Source organism: Rissa tridactyla, chromosome 14, assembly GCF_028500815.1.
Source record: "Rissa tridactyla isolate bRisTri1 chromosome 14, bRisTri1.patW.cur.20221130, whole genome shotgun sequence".
Taxonomy (NCBI): Eukaryota; Metazoa; Chordata; class Aves; order Charadriiformes; family Laridae; genus Rissa; species Rissa tridactyla.
In genome coordinates, this window is record NC_071479.1 from 7,079,729 (window position 1) to 7,099,445 (window position 19,717).

Consider the following 19,717-nt stretch of genomic DNA (forward strand, 5'->3'; position numbering starts at 1 on the left):
ACCCCGGGAGGGAGGGAGCGCTACAGCATTTATCCCGGTTCGCAGGGGCAGGGAGAGGCCACCATCCATATGTATCACATCACTCCTTTTGTGTGTTCTTTTACCATTACTACTATTGTTTTCTCTTCCATCACTGTTCTATTAAACAGTCTTTATCTCAACCTACGAGGTCTCTTTTTTTTCCCCCCAATTCTCCTCCCCTCGCCCCCTAGGAGCGCACTGCTGCAGGGTCCCGTTGCCAGTTAGGGTTAAACCACAACACAGCACACAGAAGAGGAAATCCCCAACACAACCACTTAAAATGCAGTTTATTATTTACCATAGCACCTTTAGGATTTTTAAAGTGTTAAACACACACACGCAATTACAGAACTCTCAAAAAACAATGAACTTAGAAAACCTTTATGACAAATACTGCCTAATGACCACATCGCACATAAATAGGATACAAAAGAGATAAAAACTGTTTATTTTTGCCCCCATAAGAACCATTTACTGGAAAGAACAGGGACTCAGCACAACGAGGACCTGATTTTCCAGGAGAAGGTGCAGGCTGGTTTGATGAAGAAGTTGAGTATCCAGAGCTGCTCTTTAACTGGCTTAAGAGCAAGTCAGTATTTCATGCACACTCTGAACTGCGTGGCATACACAGCAAGAGCCCAAGTGAAGCGCCACTGAGGTTAAACTGCAATCTTTCCTTTGAATTCAGATGTTTTTGGCTCAGTCCTGGGGACACTCAGGATCCGGAAAGCTGGGTGAGAGGAGTAAAGCAAGATTAGCATCACACTCAGAAAAAAAGGTAAGGATCAGAGAGTATACAAGAATCAAGTAAAAAAAAAACAAAACCCCAAAATCATAATTTCTGTTATAAAAATGTTTACGAACGCTGTGGTTGTTCAGGAGATAATCTCTTCTAAGTATAGATCCCAGGCACTTAAGTTATTTTCAGCTTCACACATCTGGTGGGTGGACCCTCTCCCACCATTCTATCATCCGATGTATCAATACAACATTCAATACTTTAAAAAAAAAATAAAAAAAACCCCACAAACAAAAAACTCCACATGATCTCCCCGACACAGAAAGAGAACGAAAAGAGAAGCATGAAAAGAAAAAGAGCTCCTATAAACATTAACATGCTCAACAAACTGCTGACAGGTGTTAAGAGCAGAAACCGCTGGGAACCGTACAGGATGAAATGGACCTTTTCCATCATATGCAAAACCATCCGGTTTTGGGGCACAGTTTATGGTGTAACGCCAACCTCCAACACCAAACTGGTATTGCTGATACCCTACACTTAGCACATATGCCACCATCATGTTATTGTCTCATGCTGCAAGAAAAAGAGGAAAACTTCTAACAGTGACCCTGAAATGCCAACCTATTTTCTAAACACCATATGGCTTTAAAATAGGGTTCCTTTTGTGCTTCGAAGCAGAGGTGCAGGGAGAGCATTGTCCTCATGGAGAAGAACGAGAGCGGCTGGGAGAGCCCAGCAAGGCACTTTCTCCAAAAACGTTGGCATAGGAAGACTTGAGGAACTGGACGTAGTTTTGCATGCTGCGGTTGGTGCTCTCCGACTGCTCCAACCGATCCTTTAAATCCTGTAGGCGGCTTTCATACCGGCACTCTGCCTGCGTAAAGAAGCACAAATCACAGGCTGAACGACAGCAGCATTCATCCTATTCACGTTAAACTCAAGCTGCTCCCAAGAAGTGCTGAGGACAGCAGGAATTAGCACAGCAGCAGATGACATTACCCTAGATGGTGCTGTGATATTTATGATTTGTTCTGCTCATTTCCAACTCCATTCAGCAACCCACTGATAAAAACAAGAGACAACGCAGCTAATCAGCTGGGCTTTTAAAACTGATTAGCTGTAGTTACGGGGAATTAAACACTTTCTTTTCTGAAAAGCAGCTTGACCTGATCCACGTGACAACCCAATTCCAAGTAAAACTCAAGTAAACAAGTACAGCAAACAGGACATTATGAAAGACTCCACTTCTTTCTTCTAGAAGAAATCCTTTCCTCTAGAAGAGAAACTACATTCTCTCTCAGATAACGAAGCCCGATAAATGAAGTTGAAATCTGTCCGTGATATCCACTGCGAATCTCATGTGAATGTAAGAAAGGTCTGATTCTTTTCTTATGCACACCTAAGTTTAGAGCAAGTTCATTCAGATCGTTGCTATAAGTAACAAGCAAAAGAGTCTGCATTCCTGAATTAGTGACATAACAGACATGTCACATCACACATCTGTTATGGACACACGTAACAGAATGTCACATTCAGACGCAGCTCTGTGTGACTTCTGCAGCAATCCATAGGACCTTGGTCTATCAACTCCAGTTGCTACCAGGACACCACCAGCACAGCAAGAGCGTCCCTTGGAAGTCACTCACATCGTCTTTGCTCCGGCGCAATTGGTTCAGCTCCGTTTTATTCCTACTCAGCTGGGTCTCCAAATCCAACACCTTGGACTGGGCTACTCTCTCTCTAGACGCTGCTCGTTCTCGAGTTTGTTCCACCTACATGTCAGAACAGAACAACTTTGTTAAAGGACATCTACGAAAGAATGATTTTTCCCTACCCCACTGCCCTCAGAAGCCCTGTAAAGTTTAATTGGACACATTCTCATACGTAAGCAACAGTTCAATCTTGTGCTTTCCTCTCTTCTGTTGCAAACTGGAGCATGGGGTTCAGTTTTTCAATGGTTTAAGTGCTGACAAACGGCACCAGCACATTTTCTTATTTGTATTTCACCAAACATGATGATTTTGATGAATTTGGTCATAGGCTGAGGAGGTATTTCCAGCATCCTTGCTGTTTCCCTGTTACAGTCTGGGTAGTTTTGGGAAAATTCACAAACACAAGAAATTACTTACTTGTCTTTTGGCATCCTCAATGGCCATCTCCAGCTGACGTGCCAAGGAGCTACATTCACGGGTCTTCTCCTCTAACCGCAGCTGACACTGGTGGATCGACTCCTCACGTTTTGCTATAACCTGAAGGAATTCTATGTTCTGGGCGCTCGTTGTCTCTAGTTTTCTAGGTTAAGACAATACGGGAAGGAAACCTGAAACCATCAGGTCCTGACTAGTCTGGGAACAAATTCTATTCCCCCTTGAAAGGTGAGAGCCCCAAGAAACACTTCTCCATTTCTCAAATCAAAATTTCAAAGACTGAAGGACACACAGAGTATTCACAAACCCGCATTTTCCCAGACATTGTCACTAAAGGGAGTTTATAAACACGGGTAAAAACACTGTAATATTCAGCAACTTCAAAATTGTCAGGCTAGATTGGAGCAGGAGCTGGCTTATCTGCTGTGTAAGTCATCATCCTTTCTAACAACATTCATAAAAGGTGCAGCAAAAAACTGTAACTCTCTCTCCAGTGGACAGATGGTGATTACAGATCAGCAAATGCACAGAATCCCGGAGGCACATGGGAGACTGGAAACAAGACTGAAGCTGTTTCAATCCCCTGAAAAAACAATGGGAAGAGGATGGAAATGGAAGGTTAAGAGAGCAAGACAGCCTAATATTTCTAACCTTTCCAGCTCCTCCACCTTCAAGGTGAGCTGCTTTTTCTCCTCCTGGGCAGACTGATACCTCTCTCTTGTCATCTCCATTTTCTCCCCCTGGAGCTCAATCTAAAAATTACAGTAAGTAGTTACTTTACAGAGTAGTCACTACACACACACGACCAACCATCTAAAATGTATGCAGCTCTCCAGAAGGAAACATTCAATTCATAGTTTCCAGAGAGCCCCAGAAAAGGAACAGTGGATAGAAAAGCAAAGCACTAAACATCCATTTTGCCCGTGCTTTTAGTTAATGTTTGGAAAGGCATGAGAAAATTCTTCCGTACTGCAAATGAAAAGCTAGGTCTGTAAATGCTGGTATGCAGAGCAGCCACCTGTAAGCACAGCAAAGCACATACATTAAAAGCAGCCATATACATGACAGCAGCCCCCAAAGGCACCAGAGCCAGGAAGGTTTATAATTCCAAGCCAACGAGAGTAAAGCAATCAGATAGGATCATTTGCTGTGGGTCTTGAGGCACGGTTGTAGAAGTCACGCCTGTCTATAATTGTCCTGCAATATCTATGCAGTCATCCTGGGGACAAAAACCAGGAACTGGGAAAACAACCTGAAATCAGGGTGAGAAAACAAGGTTGGGACAGCACTATTAGCAGAAAACCACAGGAAGGAAAGCTGACAAGATGATGGAAGTAACAGAAGCGAATGCTGGCATTAGCAAGTGCTGTCACTGTTGCCATTCAAGTCCCAAAAAGGTTCTGCATCAAGGGATGAGAAACCTTTCAAACAGCAAGGAGTGCTACTAGCTACGCCACTAACTTCTTGCACAAAGACATAGCACACACCTTTATTTTGCAGTGCATGTTTAATCTTTTCAAAAAGAGACGAGAACAGAGACGAAGTTTGAACCTTCCTGTGATTAGAAATTCATCTTGGTCTCAGACTTGTGGATTGCAGTGCTGAAGGTATTTTCTGCCAGTCCCTTACCCGCTGACGAAGATCTGCGATCATGACAGACAGGTCCACGTTCTTCTTCTCATAACTCTGAAGCTGGTCCTGACATTCTGCTAGTTGTGTTTCTGTGATCTTTAGGATCTCGGGCAGCTTTTCCAGTTCAGCAAGCTGGCTCTGGAACTGCTTACGTGCCTACAGTCAAAGAAGAGAACATGAGGAACTTTCAAATGTTCATAAGGTCAAGACTAAAAAAAATTTCTCAGCTTCAATGAAGCTTTGCTAGTCTGCAACCATGACGACACTGTGTGGATATTTGGCCAGTGTTGGAGTTCAAAGCCTAAGCTTTTCTCCTACTCCAAAAGGCTTTCTCTTAGGATGTGGCATTCCCTATGGACGGAGTGAAAATGAGGAAGTATTTTGGATCCTGGGCTTCAGTTTTACTAGAAGTACAAGCTCTTTCTTGAAGACAGCTGTTCCACAACAGACAATGGTGTAACCTGCTCAGACCACTGTTCTAAACTACTATGTCTGCAGCAAAGGACACACTAAGCAATTTAAACACCTCTGAAGAATGCCAGATAGTAAAAAAGAAGCAGCTGCTAAATGTTCAGTAAATTTTTCAGAATGAACAAGTCATGAGAAAAAGTACTGGAAAAGGCAAACTCAGATAAGACTTTTATTTCCTATTCACAGCCATTTTTCACTACATTCAGAACATTAAGATCCATGAATATCTACAACATATCAGTCTTTAGAGGAACAGTTACCAGTTCAATCTCCTTGTTCATTTCATCTTTTAGTGTCTTGTTCTCTTTATCATACTTCTCCAGTTGTCCTGCCACTTCATCTGCTTCCATTCGGGTCTTCAACACCTGGACATATAAAAAAGCCCACATACTTCAGCCGTTATATACAGTTCTCAACAAATGTGCAGTGCTTTGGAGTAACTAAAACTGCTCAAGGATCAGCAACAAGAGCAAACAAAGGGTTAAGCTGTTACAGAATAAGCCACAACAGTGAAGGGAGAAAACATGTTTGTGCGAGGGCAGAAGGTTTTGATAAAAGGCCTACCTGTGACTTGTAGCTTTCAATCAACCCTTCATAGTTCCTGACAGAGCTCTTGAGCTGCTGCACTTCCATCTGTGCTTGGTTCAGCTTTTCCTCCATTGGGACCACACTAGCCTGAAAAAAGAAAATATCTTCCATTAAGCGCTTGGAAGTAACTGCCACACTAGCTGTCTCACATTGTCTAGATTAAGAAACAAGGACTTTTGTCATTGTAAGTTGGCAAAACTTTCCAGACTTCAGCGGATTGCCAAGTTTACACCAGCAGAGCACAGAGGTTTGGGATAGAGTGCAACCTTTCCATTTGCCTGAGTGGGCTGTGCTATTTGGATCAGGGACACTTCTTATTTGGATCAATGCCTAACTTTCCAAGAAAAAAATTACGTAGGTCACCTACAAGATCACCAGTGATAAGAGAGATGACAGGAGAAATATGTCAGGGATTTTTTTTTATTCTGGAGATTACCATTCTTTCTGCATGAGCTAGTAGTTAGTTCTGTGGCCAGCAGCTTAAAGATGTAAAGACAAGATGTAAGATCCCAGCTGGATGAAACAGCACTTGGATTGGAGATACTCCGAGCCAAAACATGGGAGAAACCCCGTCCTCCCAGAATGTTTACTTTCTTTGTCTCTCCACAGTACACTTGCCTGATCATACTCAGGTTATGGTAAAACTGGTTTGAAACTAAACAGCAGCAATGGGTGCAATTCAAATCTGTCCTCAGAGGTCAAGCAACTTGCTATAATTTCTCCTTTTTTCCCCCCAGCATTTCAGCTTCAAAGCCCTAGAATCACCGACCTTTAGCCTTTCATTCTCCATTTTGAAAGAAGTGGTCTCTGTAGTCTGTTGATGCAATCTATCCACCAAAGCTTCTCTGTCCTCCCGCATCTTGTCCTCCAGGGTTGTCTGCTGTTCCAGCAAGTCTGCAACACGGCTGCCACACAGAAACAAAATTAATCCTTAAGTGACAAGAAAGAATAATACTCCTAACCCTTGAAAATTAGATTCAGAATCATGGCTTTTCCCTGTCCTTTCATCTTTCTCCTCCAGTCATGTATGCACACCTCTCTGTTACACTGTTCTACTACCTCGATCTTCTTAGCCTGCTGGAAATTAACTTGAATTGTCCCCCTGGAGCTCAAATGCCTTGCCTCCAAGATACACAGGATAAAGAGTTACCTCTCTCTTGTCTTGTACCTACCTATTTTTTCCTGCAGCAACAACTGTACTGCAGTGATACCAACACATTTATTTACCTTCACAGCAAAATTGGCATGAACTATACTGCCTATCTCTTCTCATCCCTTCCATTCAAGTTTCTCAAACAGATCTCAAAAGAAGAATAACCTTAATTATTTCAAAGCATTACAAAATGTCAAATGAATAGAGTTTTAAGGGTCAGCAAACCCTTAAAAAGCTTGCCTTTGCTGTGGCAAGTCATCAGCAGAAGCCATCTCTCTCTCTTTCTCTCTCGATCTCTCAAAACTGTGCTCTAACCCTTAGGCAGTGCTGGTTTTGCTTGGATATTTACAGGCAATCCAATCAAGTTATTCAATTTAATGCAATTATTCAATTAAATTGAATTAAATTATCCATGAACTTAGAACTTATCCCTGGTTATGCCAGTTTCTCCACAATAATTTTATTTTAACCTGTTCAACGTAACAATTTCCAGTTCAAGGTCACTCTTGTCCTTTACTACTTTGTTGTAGCGACTCCTCCAGGACTCCAGTGTAGACACCGCATCAGCAACGTAACTTTCCTGTCAAACAAAAGAAATACATGAGGAAAAGAGCCAAGGTGACAAAAATGTCACTGGACATGGGATATGCAGACAACACACAAAGATGCCAATGTGGGCAAGCATGGTACGTGCAGAGACTTCACTGAAACTTAAAATATTGATGACAAGTATTTATTTTTATTCTTCCTAATCCTTCAGAGAGAGGTGTTCTCCAACGCTACTGTCAGCCAACAGACGTAACAGCGGTGAAAGAAGAATCAATCCTCTTTGAAGGCAGATGAACTATCAGAAATACAAAGGATTATAAGATTCAACTAGTGGATCTGGTCCCTGGAACTCTAAAAACAAGGGAGGAAAAAAAAAGTTTCCTTCTGATTTGTTTTAGTCTTAACTTTTCGACTTTTTCTTGATATCCTGCAGTCATTTTTCAACTGGAAATTCCAGTACACCTCTAAGTCTTTGTACTTTTCTGCTCTGACTAGTTTCTTGATTAACAACCATCTCCATTCAGAATTTTCAGCCAAAACCACAAGGGTTTATTTTATTTGCTTTTGTCAGCCCTCAGATGGTTCTAAAGAGCCAGGCGAAAAATCAGATCTGCTGGTGTAGAATGATCTAAGTTACTGCATGTCCTAAATTAAGGACGTGCAGTGAATATAGTGACAGAGAAAACTGGATTTGTTCTAAACTTAGCATAAATGGGCCAAAGCATCAAGACAGAAATAAATCTCATTAGTTGAAATCAGAGACTCTCCCAAGGGCTGCTACCAGAAGGCAAAGATTTAGATGCATGATCTGAAATGAGGTCTCGCCTCCTGTATTATTAGGTACCTTTTCTGCTAGCTGGGCAGTCAGTTGCTCTGCATACGCTTCACTTCGCTCTGCCCGCTCTTTCTGTGCACGGATGGCTTTCTTCAGGGCTTCTTTATCACGATCTGCCTTCTGCCTTAGTTCTTTCATCTGTTCCATGGCATGTTCCATCTCTGCCTTATGCTGAGCTTCATTGCGCTCCAGATTCTGCAGGGAGGGGGAAGTAAACACACATATGGAATAGTGCCCTTAAACCTGCACACTCAAATCAGCAACTAATTTCCTAGAAACAGTGGAGAGAGCTGGGCATAAACCCCCAACCTTCAGCCTGGAGCTCCTTGCAATCACATTTCACCTACACAATCCTGCCCTAATGCTGACAGACATGTTGGCATGACATGTCTTCCTTTCCTTCCAAGAGTCTTCCTTTCTTCTTTCATAAGCTGCTCTCTAGAATACTGATTTCCTCTCCTCTACTATTATTTTGGTCTACCCAAGAACATTGTCTTTATTAATTGAAATGCTTGCATATGATAATGTTGCTTTATGCAGCTATATAGTTTACCAGAATTAAAGCTCTTCTAAACCATTAACGCACATATGTTCATCATAACCATCACAACATCAACAGATATGTTAAACATAAGACTTTCATCAAGATAAACCAGGGGAACTTTCCCCTCCTCATTAATACTGTAGAAAGCATGCATGACTGATCAAATACAGGAACCCATGGCACCGCCTTTTTCCCAGAAAGCAAATTAAATAGTTTATGATCTGTCTTGATGCTTGACTAAACCAAAGCCATCTTTTAAATAATTATGTAGTAATTATCTTTGAAAAAAAATGTTAATAAATGCACACAGATCTCAAGGCTATGATTTTGCCTCATGTATCAAAACTGAAAAGCTTTTTTTTTTTTTTTTTTTTTTTTACTTCATTTGAAAAGTATGGTGTGAGTTAATGGCATAAACATCATCAGACAACATTTCAGTCTACCGGACACAGCAGAATAGTTGATGAGTGCTATTTCCCCTGTCAGACAATTCAGTTCATAACAGTAAATGAAGGGACAATCCTCAGGGACCACTGAAAACATACCCGTATCTGTATAGTCAGCCGGTTGTTCTCAGCCTCTTTGTTTCGCAACTGCGCTTGTAAATGGCCTTTCACAGCTTCCATAGATTTAGAGAGTTCGCATGCTGCCTTTGCCTGGTCCTAAATAAGAAGCAACAAGATACACACCTTTTTCCTCAACAAGCTAATAGAAGGAACACTTTATAATGTGTAACAGTCTCAGATTTCTTCGCTGAATGATCTCCAGCCACCTCCACTTTCCTCAGATGGACCCTCACAGCTCTTCTACTCCAACAAAATGGGGAACAAATGAGTAGCCATTTATTTTACATCAGATGTGAATGACTGGCCTGAAAGATTTGTTCTAGGGCAAAACATCCTTCATATCTACATTCCCCTTTTACTTCCTAAAAAGAGGATTAAACTGGAATATGACATTAGGAACCAACAGGACCTTCAACAGAAAGGCAATTCAGTGATAAGCCCAAGCAAAGAGAATACCACCTAATCAACCTTGTGATGAACATCTTATTATCAGGATATGGAATCCAGAACTGTGTGGGAATAGGTAGCTGTCTTTCTAGTTTTATAAGCAAGCCAGTCATCTGGTCCCTTAAAAAGTAATTGTCTGCAAATACAAACCCATATTTTGGACTATCTGTGGTTCTCCAGAACTGGAAGGTGAAGCAGGGAGGGGAAAACAGAAAAAGGAAACTACCTTTTCTGCCTCTATCTGAATGGTAAGACCGTCCACTTCTTCTTCTTTCTCCTGAAGCCTCATCTGAAGTTGCTGGAAAACAAACACCACTCAGATTTTATGTACTAAATACATTTAGGTTGGCAGGTGGAGGGAAAGAGGTGTAACTGCCTGCCTCCCAAGACCCTCTGATCCACAGCACACTCTGTTTGGTATCCACAGCAACAGCATCCTCAGTCCCAGGAAAACAGTCTGCATTCTCCTCAAGCAGAAAGCAAAACAGCTACACGTACATTTGTGTAGCAGGGCACGGGATACTCAGTGAAGAATGAGGACCTGACAGGACTATATACTCCACAGACAAAAAGGGGCATTACTTATGTCTCACAGCAAGTTTTATAGCTTCTGTCAATGTAATAACTCCTTTCTCAGTTTACAGATAAGGAAATGAAGACACGGGCACCAAGTCACTTTCTCATTCAGTAACAGAAGCAGATACAGAAAGCTTATCCTCTTGGTGCTTTTCTGTCTCTAAGGATAACATGATAAACATACAGAAACAATAAAATGATTTCCAAACTGAAGAATACTATCCTGACTGTCAGGGATACTTTGACGGTAGATTTTTTTTTTTTCTCACCCACCCACAGAGTTTTCTTTTTAAAGAAAAATGTAGTACAATTCTTGCTTTGTACATTCAGTACCATAAGAAAAAATAAGCAGAATCATTTGTGCTCGAATTGGACAACATAATTCTGCTCCTTTGTAGCTGAATACTGTAAATCCTAATGCTGCTTTTATAAGTAGGTCTCAGTTGTGCTATCCCCATTCTAAGCCTCCACATTTCAAAGGCTATGAAAATCTATCCACTTCAAAATATAGGTTGTTAACAGAGGGGCAATGTAGTAGCTCTGATTACCACAAAAGACAAAATATTTTTATTGGTCTAAAAGACAGTATAAGACTTGATAGCTGAATACAAGACACAGAAGAGTTTCCAATTTTATATCTTTTTGCTTTATCAGAGAGAGAAAGAGAGAGAGAGGTATATTTTGTTTTGCTTACTATTTTCTCTGCTTCTGAGTCAGCCAGCCTTTTCAGCAGTGCTCCTTGCCGCTCCAATATCTTCTGAGCATCCTTCTATAAAAGAAATGCATGAGAAAAATGGTTAACGGAAAAGTCAATTTTATACAGATTCTTTAGATGGAACTAGGCAGATCAATCATTTCTCCCCAGTTGCAGCAGCAATTCTCAGAAGATACCCAGAAGTATCAAATTTGCTAAATATTTCACATATCACTCATTTCAGAAAGCTTTTCCACTTCTCAGTCAAAGATAATAAAAAGCACGATGGCAATTTAAGGTCTTTCAGAACTCTCACTACTCAGTGAAAGTTAGGTGGAAGAACTGCGTCCTTTTATCCCATCTTACTGGTGGCTGAAGTAACTGTTACCATCGGCCTGCTTTTGCTCAAATGGAACATAAACTACAGGAAGAATAGCAACTTCATTCATGTATTGCTATTACAAGTGACATAGAATTGTTCCGTACAAGCAGTACAGATTTGTTTATGATTTCTCTGTTATTGCTCTTATAGCCTACAAAAATAAATTTGTGAACATCCTTAGGCCCCCACTAGCTAAGGCCACATCTAGTCCTCAGACTTCAGCAAATGCGACTGTGCAGTAACATTTCAGACTAGCATGAGCAGCAGATACAGCTGCATCCAGATGAGAAAGAGTTCGTGAAACAGTAGTGCCTACACCTTTTCATACAGTCAAAGGCTTAAGATGCTCTGACATCCCCACAGCAGAAAAGTCAATCTTACTCTACTGAAGTAGGCAGGGATAAACAAAACTATCCATCCTTTAACACACAAGGTCAACAGCAGGGTTAGGAAAAAAAAAAAAAAAAAAAAAAGTTAAAAGCTCTCCAAATTCCATTTCAGTTCACAAGACAACATAGCCTCCTGTAGTCATCCAAGTTCAAGCACACAGCACTGCTCACCTCCCGGTTGTGCTGCTCTCTGAGAAGTTCTCGTAGTGTTCGGTTGGTTTCTTCAAAGGTGCTCAATTTCTGGAGAAGCAGCTCTTTTTGTCTTGTCAGTGTGTTAATGTCTGAACTGCTCATGTGTTTCTCCTAGAGGAAAAACAACCAAAAAAGACAACTGTTCACATGTAATGAATGTACGAAGCTGGTACGAGCACGAGCAGTGCAATAGTCAGCATCATAGGTGCAGAAGGTGACTGGAAGCTGCAAGCAAACACCCCACTTCCAAACAAAACTACCAAACACCTTAAGCATGTTAGATCCCTCCACTTTTCTTTATATTTTTCTGGATCAGCAATTGTAACATTACATTTTTAAGACAGCCATATAACAGGACAACATAGTAAAGGCAAGAACAAAAAAGGACAACACTTACAATGTTGAGTCTCCCAATTGTATTTTTCAAGGCATGGATCTGCCTGGCTGCTGCTGCTCCATCCCTTTCTGCCTCACTCAGCTTGGACATCAAACACTCTTTCTCATGCTGCAAGTACTTTTTCTGTAGCCTGTAACGAGAAGGCAGCCCTCAGAGAAACAAGAAGCTTTGATAGCTGCACCAGCCACTATAGATTACAGTCGATTGGATTAAAATGTATAAAAAAACCCTCAAATCAGAGAATAAAAGCTCCAAACACTTAACTACTTAAGATTCACCCTGTTTCAGTGTGGAAGTTGTTCTGATTGAAGACAGTAAGTAGACACCAGGAGCTCGCTAGGCCCACAGCTATGAAACAGGAATTTAGAGGGGACAAACTGGGCTTATGCCAAAGCCTGCACACACTACTAAACCCAAAACACAATGCTGTGCTTTTCCTGGGCACTTAAGCCACACGAGAAATAAGACTCCAAAAGGCTGAATACAAAACAGGAAAGCACACCAAGACACACAGCTTGAAGTTTTTAGCCAGAGCTTGTAATTCACAATGTTTTCTGAAAAAGGAATACACAGGATTAACTTCCAAGTGATCTTTCTTAAGGAAAACATAAAACTAGCTCTCTTAAAACACAAGCGTCCCCCTGGAGACACAAGCTTCCCTAATTCTTTAGACACAAAGCAGATGCAAAAACATCGGACTTGGACCCCATGATTCAGTCCTCTCAGGGGCTGCCACTCCTGTCTCAGTATGATTTTCACAAAGGCCAAAAATTCTCCTCTAGTTTTCAGCTCCATGTTTATTCATTTGTTTTTGTACCAATATCATCACAATTCAAACAGCATCTCTTAACCTTCAAAATATTAATTGCAGATCTAGGATGACCCTCCAGTAGGTCACACAAGCCAACTGCTCTCAGGTTCCCCTCAGTAGTTTTATCCATTCCAATAATCACACTAGAGCTCTTCTCTGATGTCCCCCTTCTAAAAGGTGACAAAAAAATCCAAGAACATCGTTTCTGCAGCAGCACTGCAACCCAGGTACAAACTGCAACCTCAAATAATATTAGCAATAAGAGAGGTAGGTGCCCTGTAAATACCACTACTTGCAGTAACAATGGAGAACTGGAGCTTTCTTACACAGTCAGATCTTTCTCTTCCTTTATGCGCTCAATATTGCGCCTGAGCAGTGTATTCTCATGTTCTGTTTCTACCAGCTCTTGCGTGACCTCATTCAGCTCTTCTTTCTGCTCCTCAAGGAGACGCTTTGTCATTTGCTGCTGTTCCTCCTTTTTCTGCAGCTTGGCCTGATGAAGATATTTAAATAGAACTTAAGACAAACCAGGTGCTTTTAAACTGATACACAGAATCCACATCTCAAACCAGTGAATCAGCTACTCAGCTGAACCAAACAACAAAGGGCCATGCTTTTTTAAAGACAGCAGGTCTTTACACTGTCTCCTCACCTCATTCTTCAGTGTTCCCACCACATTCATCAGGCTATCGATCTTCTTTTCATATTCGTTCATTTTGCAGTGAACAGCATCCTCCTCATCTGTAGAGAGGTCACTCAGGCGCAATACTGACAGCATTTTTTCTGAATCTGGAGGTGTAATTTCTAGGCGGTGAGTCGGTCCCTGGTAGAAAAGCAATAATGAGCTTCTAGAGGCAGAAAGGCATGATACAGCCATAGGCTGCTAATTATTTTCCAATTTTTCTATATTAAGAAGTGAAAGACATTTATAGAATACACTTAAAATGGATGGTAGGTGACAGTAGCCTTCTTTCAGATCAGCCCAGCTCCCTCCAACCTCAGATAAACCTGAAAGTTTGTTTTAAAGAGCAAAATCAGGCATACCTCCCATTTGCAGGTGGACTCCCGGACAGACGTTTTGCCTGGGGGCACCCAGGGGGCCTTAGTTTTCACACGGACAGATCGGCACATGTTCACAGTATCCCCTTTAATTTTCTGTTTGTGCTTTTGCTAGACAAAGAGAAAATAAAATAAATCACAGACTTTTAAAGAACTATTCACAATTTTTAGGGCTGCAAAACCAAATAGAAGTTAATTGATACAAAAATATCACATAGCTTTTCACATGATATATCAGATGAGCCAGCAGCCATCAGAGGAGGCTGACACCAGCCAGAAGAAAAGGTTATTGCACATTCAGTTGACAGTATGGCTAGATGTAGTAAATTCTTCTTGTTTATCATGTAGCAACTCTGTTATATCACTGGGATACCTGCACTTGTGATGTGATGAGAGCCTTACCCCGCAGGGCAGGGATGGGATATTGGGGTGGTGGGGAAGGAAGTCTCCTCTGTGTGGAGATACACAAAAAAATACCACAATACAACCCATTCACGTGAAGCAGGAAAAGCCTGGGAGATCCCTTCTCCATTACAGATTCATCTCACAAAAGAGCAGCTCTATCATTTGACGACAGCACTACTACAGCAAAAAAGAACACTGCAGTGTGGTTGGTTATGAAAAGCCCCTGAAGTGTTTTCCCTGCTTTGCAGTCAACTAATAGATCTGCATTTATTTGTATGGGACTGGAGGTGCTCTCCCTGAAAGAAAGTTAGTGGGTTTTGCACAATTCTAACCTTAGAGAAAAATCAGATGGCAATTAATTAACAGAAGTCATTGATTTCAGGCCCTACCCCATTATGATATTTGCCATTAGCAACAAACACTAAATCAATGGAGAACTCAGAACAGGATGTCTGCATATAAGGAAGAATGAGCAAGCAACTTCCATCACCTTTTGAGAACAACTTTACATAAACATCCAACCACAAAAGAGGATATGAGATAGCTACTCACTTCAGTATTGCCTTCTACCTACTGTGGATAAGACTATGAAGAGATCCTCTTTGCTCCATAGCTCAGCGGACCAAGAAGGTGATTAATGCCAGAAGATGGTCTGAATCCAGACTAATTTTTTCTAAACGCGTTTATTTTAATATAATGAAGATGGAATTTGAAACGCCTAGATATTACCTTTCCCCAAACCCTTCCTACAAAAATAGCAATGAAGCCAAAGAAAAGCCATTATCAAGACACAAATACAGGAAACAAAAGGAAAAAAAAAATTCCCCCAAACCACATCACACTGGAAGCAACACTCCTCACAAGCACACACTTGAACATGAAAAGTAACTTTCTATGTAACACTTTAATCACCTTAAACACATAAGACACATTACTGAAAATTCACCATTGAATACGAATTCAAGTCTTATAGTTCTAATACAACAGCAAAACAGACCTTGAAGATTTTGTGGTGCTTCCAGGACCGTTCACCTTCCTGTCTGTAGCCCTTACAAACACCCAGCTACACACTCCTACCTGGCATTTTGCAGGTGTGGTTTTCTGACCCTTTTTAATATGGACATGGACAGGGGTGTTTTCATCCACATGGACGTGCAAAGGGGGAGATGAGGAACGGTTCTTCATGGCTCTTCTCCCACAAACGGGAAAGGGCAATACAAAGAAAGGAAACCTGTGAATAAGGAAACTGGAAATAACAACATTTCCCTCTGTGCCACAGAGCGACAATGGCCAGCCTTGATTAAAGCCTGAGCATTCTTTCAGTAGCATCTGCCATTTTGAATTGCACAATATTTTGCTGTGAAGTTAGGATTAATGCAAATAATTTCTCTGCATCTGGTATTTTCTGCTTTTAACATGGTTATTAAAGACCAAATACAGTTAGATTGATAGCAGGTGCCTGTAAGAGTCATTGGTGTTCAAAGCCTTAGAGCAAGCAAGGAAATCAACCAGTAACCAACACAACCAAGAGAAATTCAAAGTGGGCAGAAGAGCATTAACAGTTTAGCTAAGAAAAATCAACAAGAAACCATCAGATCCTTCCATCCTAGAACACTAAACCTGTAAACTCTTTCTTATGTGCTTAACTTTAAGTGTCTTTTTGAAGTTAAATAAAAGCTTAAAAGCTTTTGGATCACAGCATTTCTTTAATCCTAGGAAAAAAGCATAACCTTAACCAATATCTAACACACCATGGAAAAGTCTAGAGGTGCGAGGTTAAAGTCATCACCATTGAGCTTGATACTTCAGTTGAGGTCATGGTATAATGCAATTGCAAATCTTACAAAAATACACGAGCAGCACTAATCTGATTCTGGCAGAAAGGTTTTTGTCAGCCGAGGTAAAATTACTTACAGTTATTCTAAAGTTTTTAGCTCTTCTTGACAGCGTGCTCTGTGCAGAGACTGAAGTCACTTCATTGCTGATGGATGAGGGACACCTGATACAGAAAAAGGAAAATGAACACTAACAGGAAAAGGTACCAATTTCTGAACATCCTCTTCCTTTCGATTTAAGGCAACATGTAGGCTTGAACATATCAAATGTACACACTCAGACAACAAAAGTTGATGTGTCCTGTCTTCCTCTGACAAGCATGGAATGAGGGAAGGACCAAGATTATAATTCCTTACATACTGATGATGAAAGTTTGTTTAAACAATGGAAAGTGTTTTGCAAAATTATACATGATGGCTTTACCCAAACAGTTAGAAACCTTCAAATTCTAACTGCAATTTTTAACCAGTTTCATAAGGAAACAAGGTTTGAACAGTTCCAGGGTACCTGTACACCCCCTCCCAAACCCCACACCCTCCCTAAACTCTGCCATCGTCGACAAATCCTGTAAAACTTGAGAGAAATGTTGATGTTCTAGTTTTATATGGTTCTGCAGACTGAAGAGATGCATCCAAATTAGTCTTTGTGCTGAAGGAAACCCAGCACCACACAGACTTGTGTTGCAGTGTGGTTGCTGCTTGCCCAGCAGATACATGTGTACTAGTTTGCTAACCAGTAGCATGCGCAGAACTGTGAGTCAGCTACAGTGTGAGCAGCTTTTTACCTGGTGGTACCTGGGGGACTTGAAGAAATGAGAGCAAGGGAGGGATCCCCAAAGGACTACTGGGGAGTGATGAAGTACAACCGTTAGAGTGGTGGCATACCAGGGTTAGTTAGCTAACCTTATGGTAACACTCCTTCATAATTTGCCACGTAAGAACAAGTGTTACAAGTAAAGTGTTACTTGTAATGCAGTAGAGCAGGGTTTTGTACAATACTTCTGCTAGGCTAGAATTTAGAACCCTCTTTACAGCTCATTGGTTAATTTGTCAGCTTGCCAAAGCTCGTGTAATAATTTACTCTAAATAAAACTAATCATACTGCATCTGTTTTTAAGAAGTGCGTGCTTAAGACAAAACACAGCTGTATATCATGTGAGATTTATGAAAATTACAGAGGGGACGACACAGCCGCACATCCCTTGATCAGGAACAGGAAGGTTTCTGTAGGGACAGGATTCCCCGGCTCCGAGCTATTAACAACTCCAAACACCGCGGGGCGTTTTAATCCCCTGCCTTCCCAGGAAGGTTTCAACTCTCCCCAGACCCGAACGTGTGCACCGGCCTGAGAACCGACAGCACTCCCCGAGAATTTACAGAGCTTCGAAATCACCGCAAGTGAAATTCGGATGCTGTCATCCCGCTTTCCCTGGCAACATGGTTTATTTCAGAAGTTTTAAGTAACTTCTCCCGCGGTTTCTCAGAGGACCCGCGGCTACCTCAGGCCGCAGGGACCTAGCCCGGGGCCAGCCTCCTGCTCAAGGCGGGACCAGCCCTGAGGGCAGAGCCGAGCTTTACCCGGCTGGGGACCACACCAAGGCAGGAGGCGCTTCTCACCACCGACACGGCGCCGGAGGAATCGTTCCCGGGGGCTCGGACATCCCCGGGGCCACACGGCGAGGGGACCCCCGCCCTCCCCGGCCTCGCCCCCTCACAGGGCCCAGCGGCCCCGGCCCCCTCACCATGAAGGACCGCGCAGGGTCCGCGGCCGCTGCCGCCTCAGGAGGTCTTCGGCGGCGGCGGGGAAGCGGCAGGAGGCGCCGACGCTGCCATGGAGACCCCGCGGCCGGGACGAGGGGGGCTGCGGGAGGCCGCACCAGGGACAGGAGGCGCCGCCGCACTTCCGGGGCCGCCGCGCCGCCGCCGCCCGCGGCTCCCCCATTGGGCGATTCAAACCCTCTTCGTGACGCGCTCCGCCGCCGCTCGCGCCGCAGGGCCCCGCCCCGCAACCGGACCCGTCGCCATAGTGACGCGAAGCGGCCCGGAGGGGCCGGGCCTGGCGGCGCCCGCCCCAAGGAATCCAGGCCGCGCTCCCCGGGAGACCCCGGCGGGGAGTCACCCCCGGCCGGCCTTGGGGAGCCACCGGCAGCGACCCCTCCGGGAGGGACAGGCATCAAGCAGCAACGCTGAACCCCTGAGGAAGCACCGCTCCGACCAGAAGACGCCGGCGGATGTCCACACCAACAGGGAGGCCTTCTGCATCTACCTCAGGGACCGCGTCCCCACGCTGGTTTTGTACTCAGGAACGTGACAGTTCTCCAGCCATCCCCGCAAGAGCACGCGGAGTTTGACCACCCTCTCGAAGCCCACACGAAAGCAGGCTGCTCCCAACACCTCCATCCCTGACTAAAGCAGCCCTGGACTCGCTGAGATGTCAGGGCAGAGATAAAACCCTCTCAGTCAGCTTCAGCTGCTGTCACAGAAGCAAGAAAAGCAGTTTGACTGTTTTCATTAATTCCCAGCCCATTAGTTTGCTGCAGGATCCCATCTCAGGCCAGCGGAGCATGGATGTGAACAAGTTTCATACATGATAAAACCCTAAACTCACTCAAATCTCAATTTAAGGGTTTCTCCAAACTCCTGTCGATATATGTTCAATACATTTTTTTAAAAACAACATTACCAGCTTGAACTTTGTTCTTTTGACACCATGGAACACAGGTTTCAGTACAGAACAGCTTTAACAAACAAAACCAGCGTGTCACAGACCAGCAACCCAGCTGGGCTTGCTGTAAACATTTTCCTTCTGTGTGTCAGATCATAACTGAGTTTGTATCCAGTCTTACATTTGGGAAAAAAATAAAACAAAACAACCCCTCTATCACACCCTATGCTGTCATACCTAGTTAAGGTGCCCACCCACCTCCCCCCCAGCAACACCCACACCATGCCAGTGGCTGCATTACGGACTAACTTCAGCTGCACCCAAAACACCTCACCACACGAGCACTCCCATTCAGACCTGCATCCTCTCACTACAACAAATAATCTACCAGGCACAGCTCGGCATACTTAGTATTGCACAACATTACCTGCAGCGATGGCTCCTAATCAGATTTCTACGACGACAAATCCTTTGTTACTCTTGCACAGCAGAAACACCTAGAGATCCCCCAGGCATGCAGATCGCTCTTAATCCTTCTTTTCCCCAAAACAAGAACAAACTGACTTTCAGAGGTATTCCAGAGAGATTTCATGCAAGATAAAGCTTTCAAATAACGG

General features: G+C 42.9%; 1 protein-coding gene across 6 annotated transcripts; it reads right to left on the minus strand.

Moving 5' to 3' along the window:
* Window positions 1-291: 291 nt before the first annotated feature.
* On the minus strand, window positions 292-18,392 carry ODF2 (outer dense fiber of sperm tails 2). 6 transcript variants are annotated; one of them, XM_054220631.1, is made up of 21 exons: window positions 18,178-18,229; window positions 16,515-16,599; window positions 15,678-15,831; window positions 14,181-14,306; window positions 13,789-13,959; window positions 13,463-13,629; window positions 12,326-12,455; window positions 11,908-12,039; window positions 10,966-11,040; window positions 9,922-9,993; window positions 9,228-9,344; window positions 8,148-8,333; window positions 7,225-7,334; window positions 6,371-6,506; window positions 5,578-5,688; window positions 5,274-5,378; window positions 4,540-4,698; window positions 3,562-3,662; window positions 2,893-3,055; window positions 2,410-2,535; window positions 292-1,637 (listed from the first exon to the last, which is right to left on the minus strand). In XM_054220631.1, exons 3-21 carry the CDS (start codon window positions 15,783-15,785, stop codon window positions 1,464-1,466), a joined length of 2,469 nt encoding a protein of 822 aa, XP_054076606.1. In that variant the 5' UTR covers window positions 15,786-15,831; window positions 16,515-16,599; window positions 18,178-18,229; the 3' UTR covers window positions 292-1,463. The 6 variants fall into 6 exon arrangements, 5 of the variants coding, with proteins under 5 accessions (XP_054076606.1, XP_054076608.1, XP_054076605.1 ...); XM_054220633.1 differs by having other exon boundaries at window positions 15,678-15,789; window positions 18,178-18,201; XM_054220630.1 differs by lacking the exon at window positions 15,678-15,831 and having other exon boundaries at window positions 18,178-18,392.
* Between the last annotated feature and the right edge of the window lie 1,325 nt (window positions 18,393-19,717).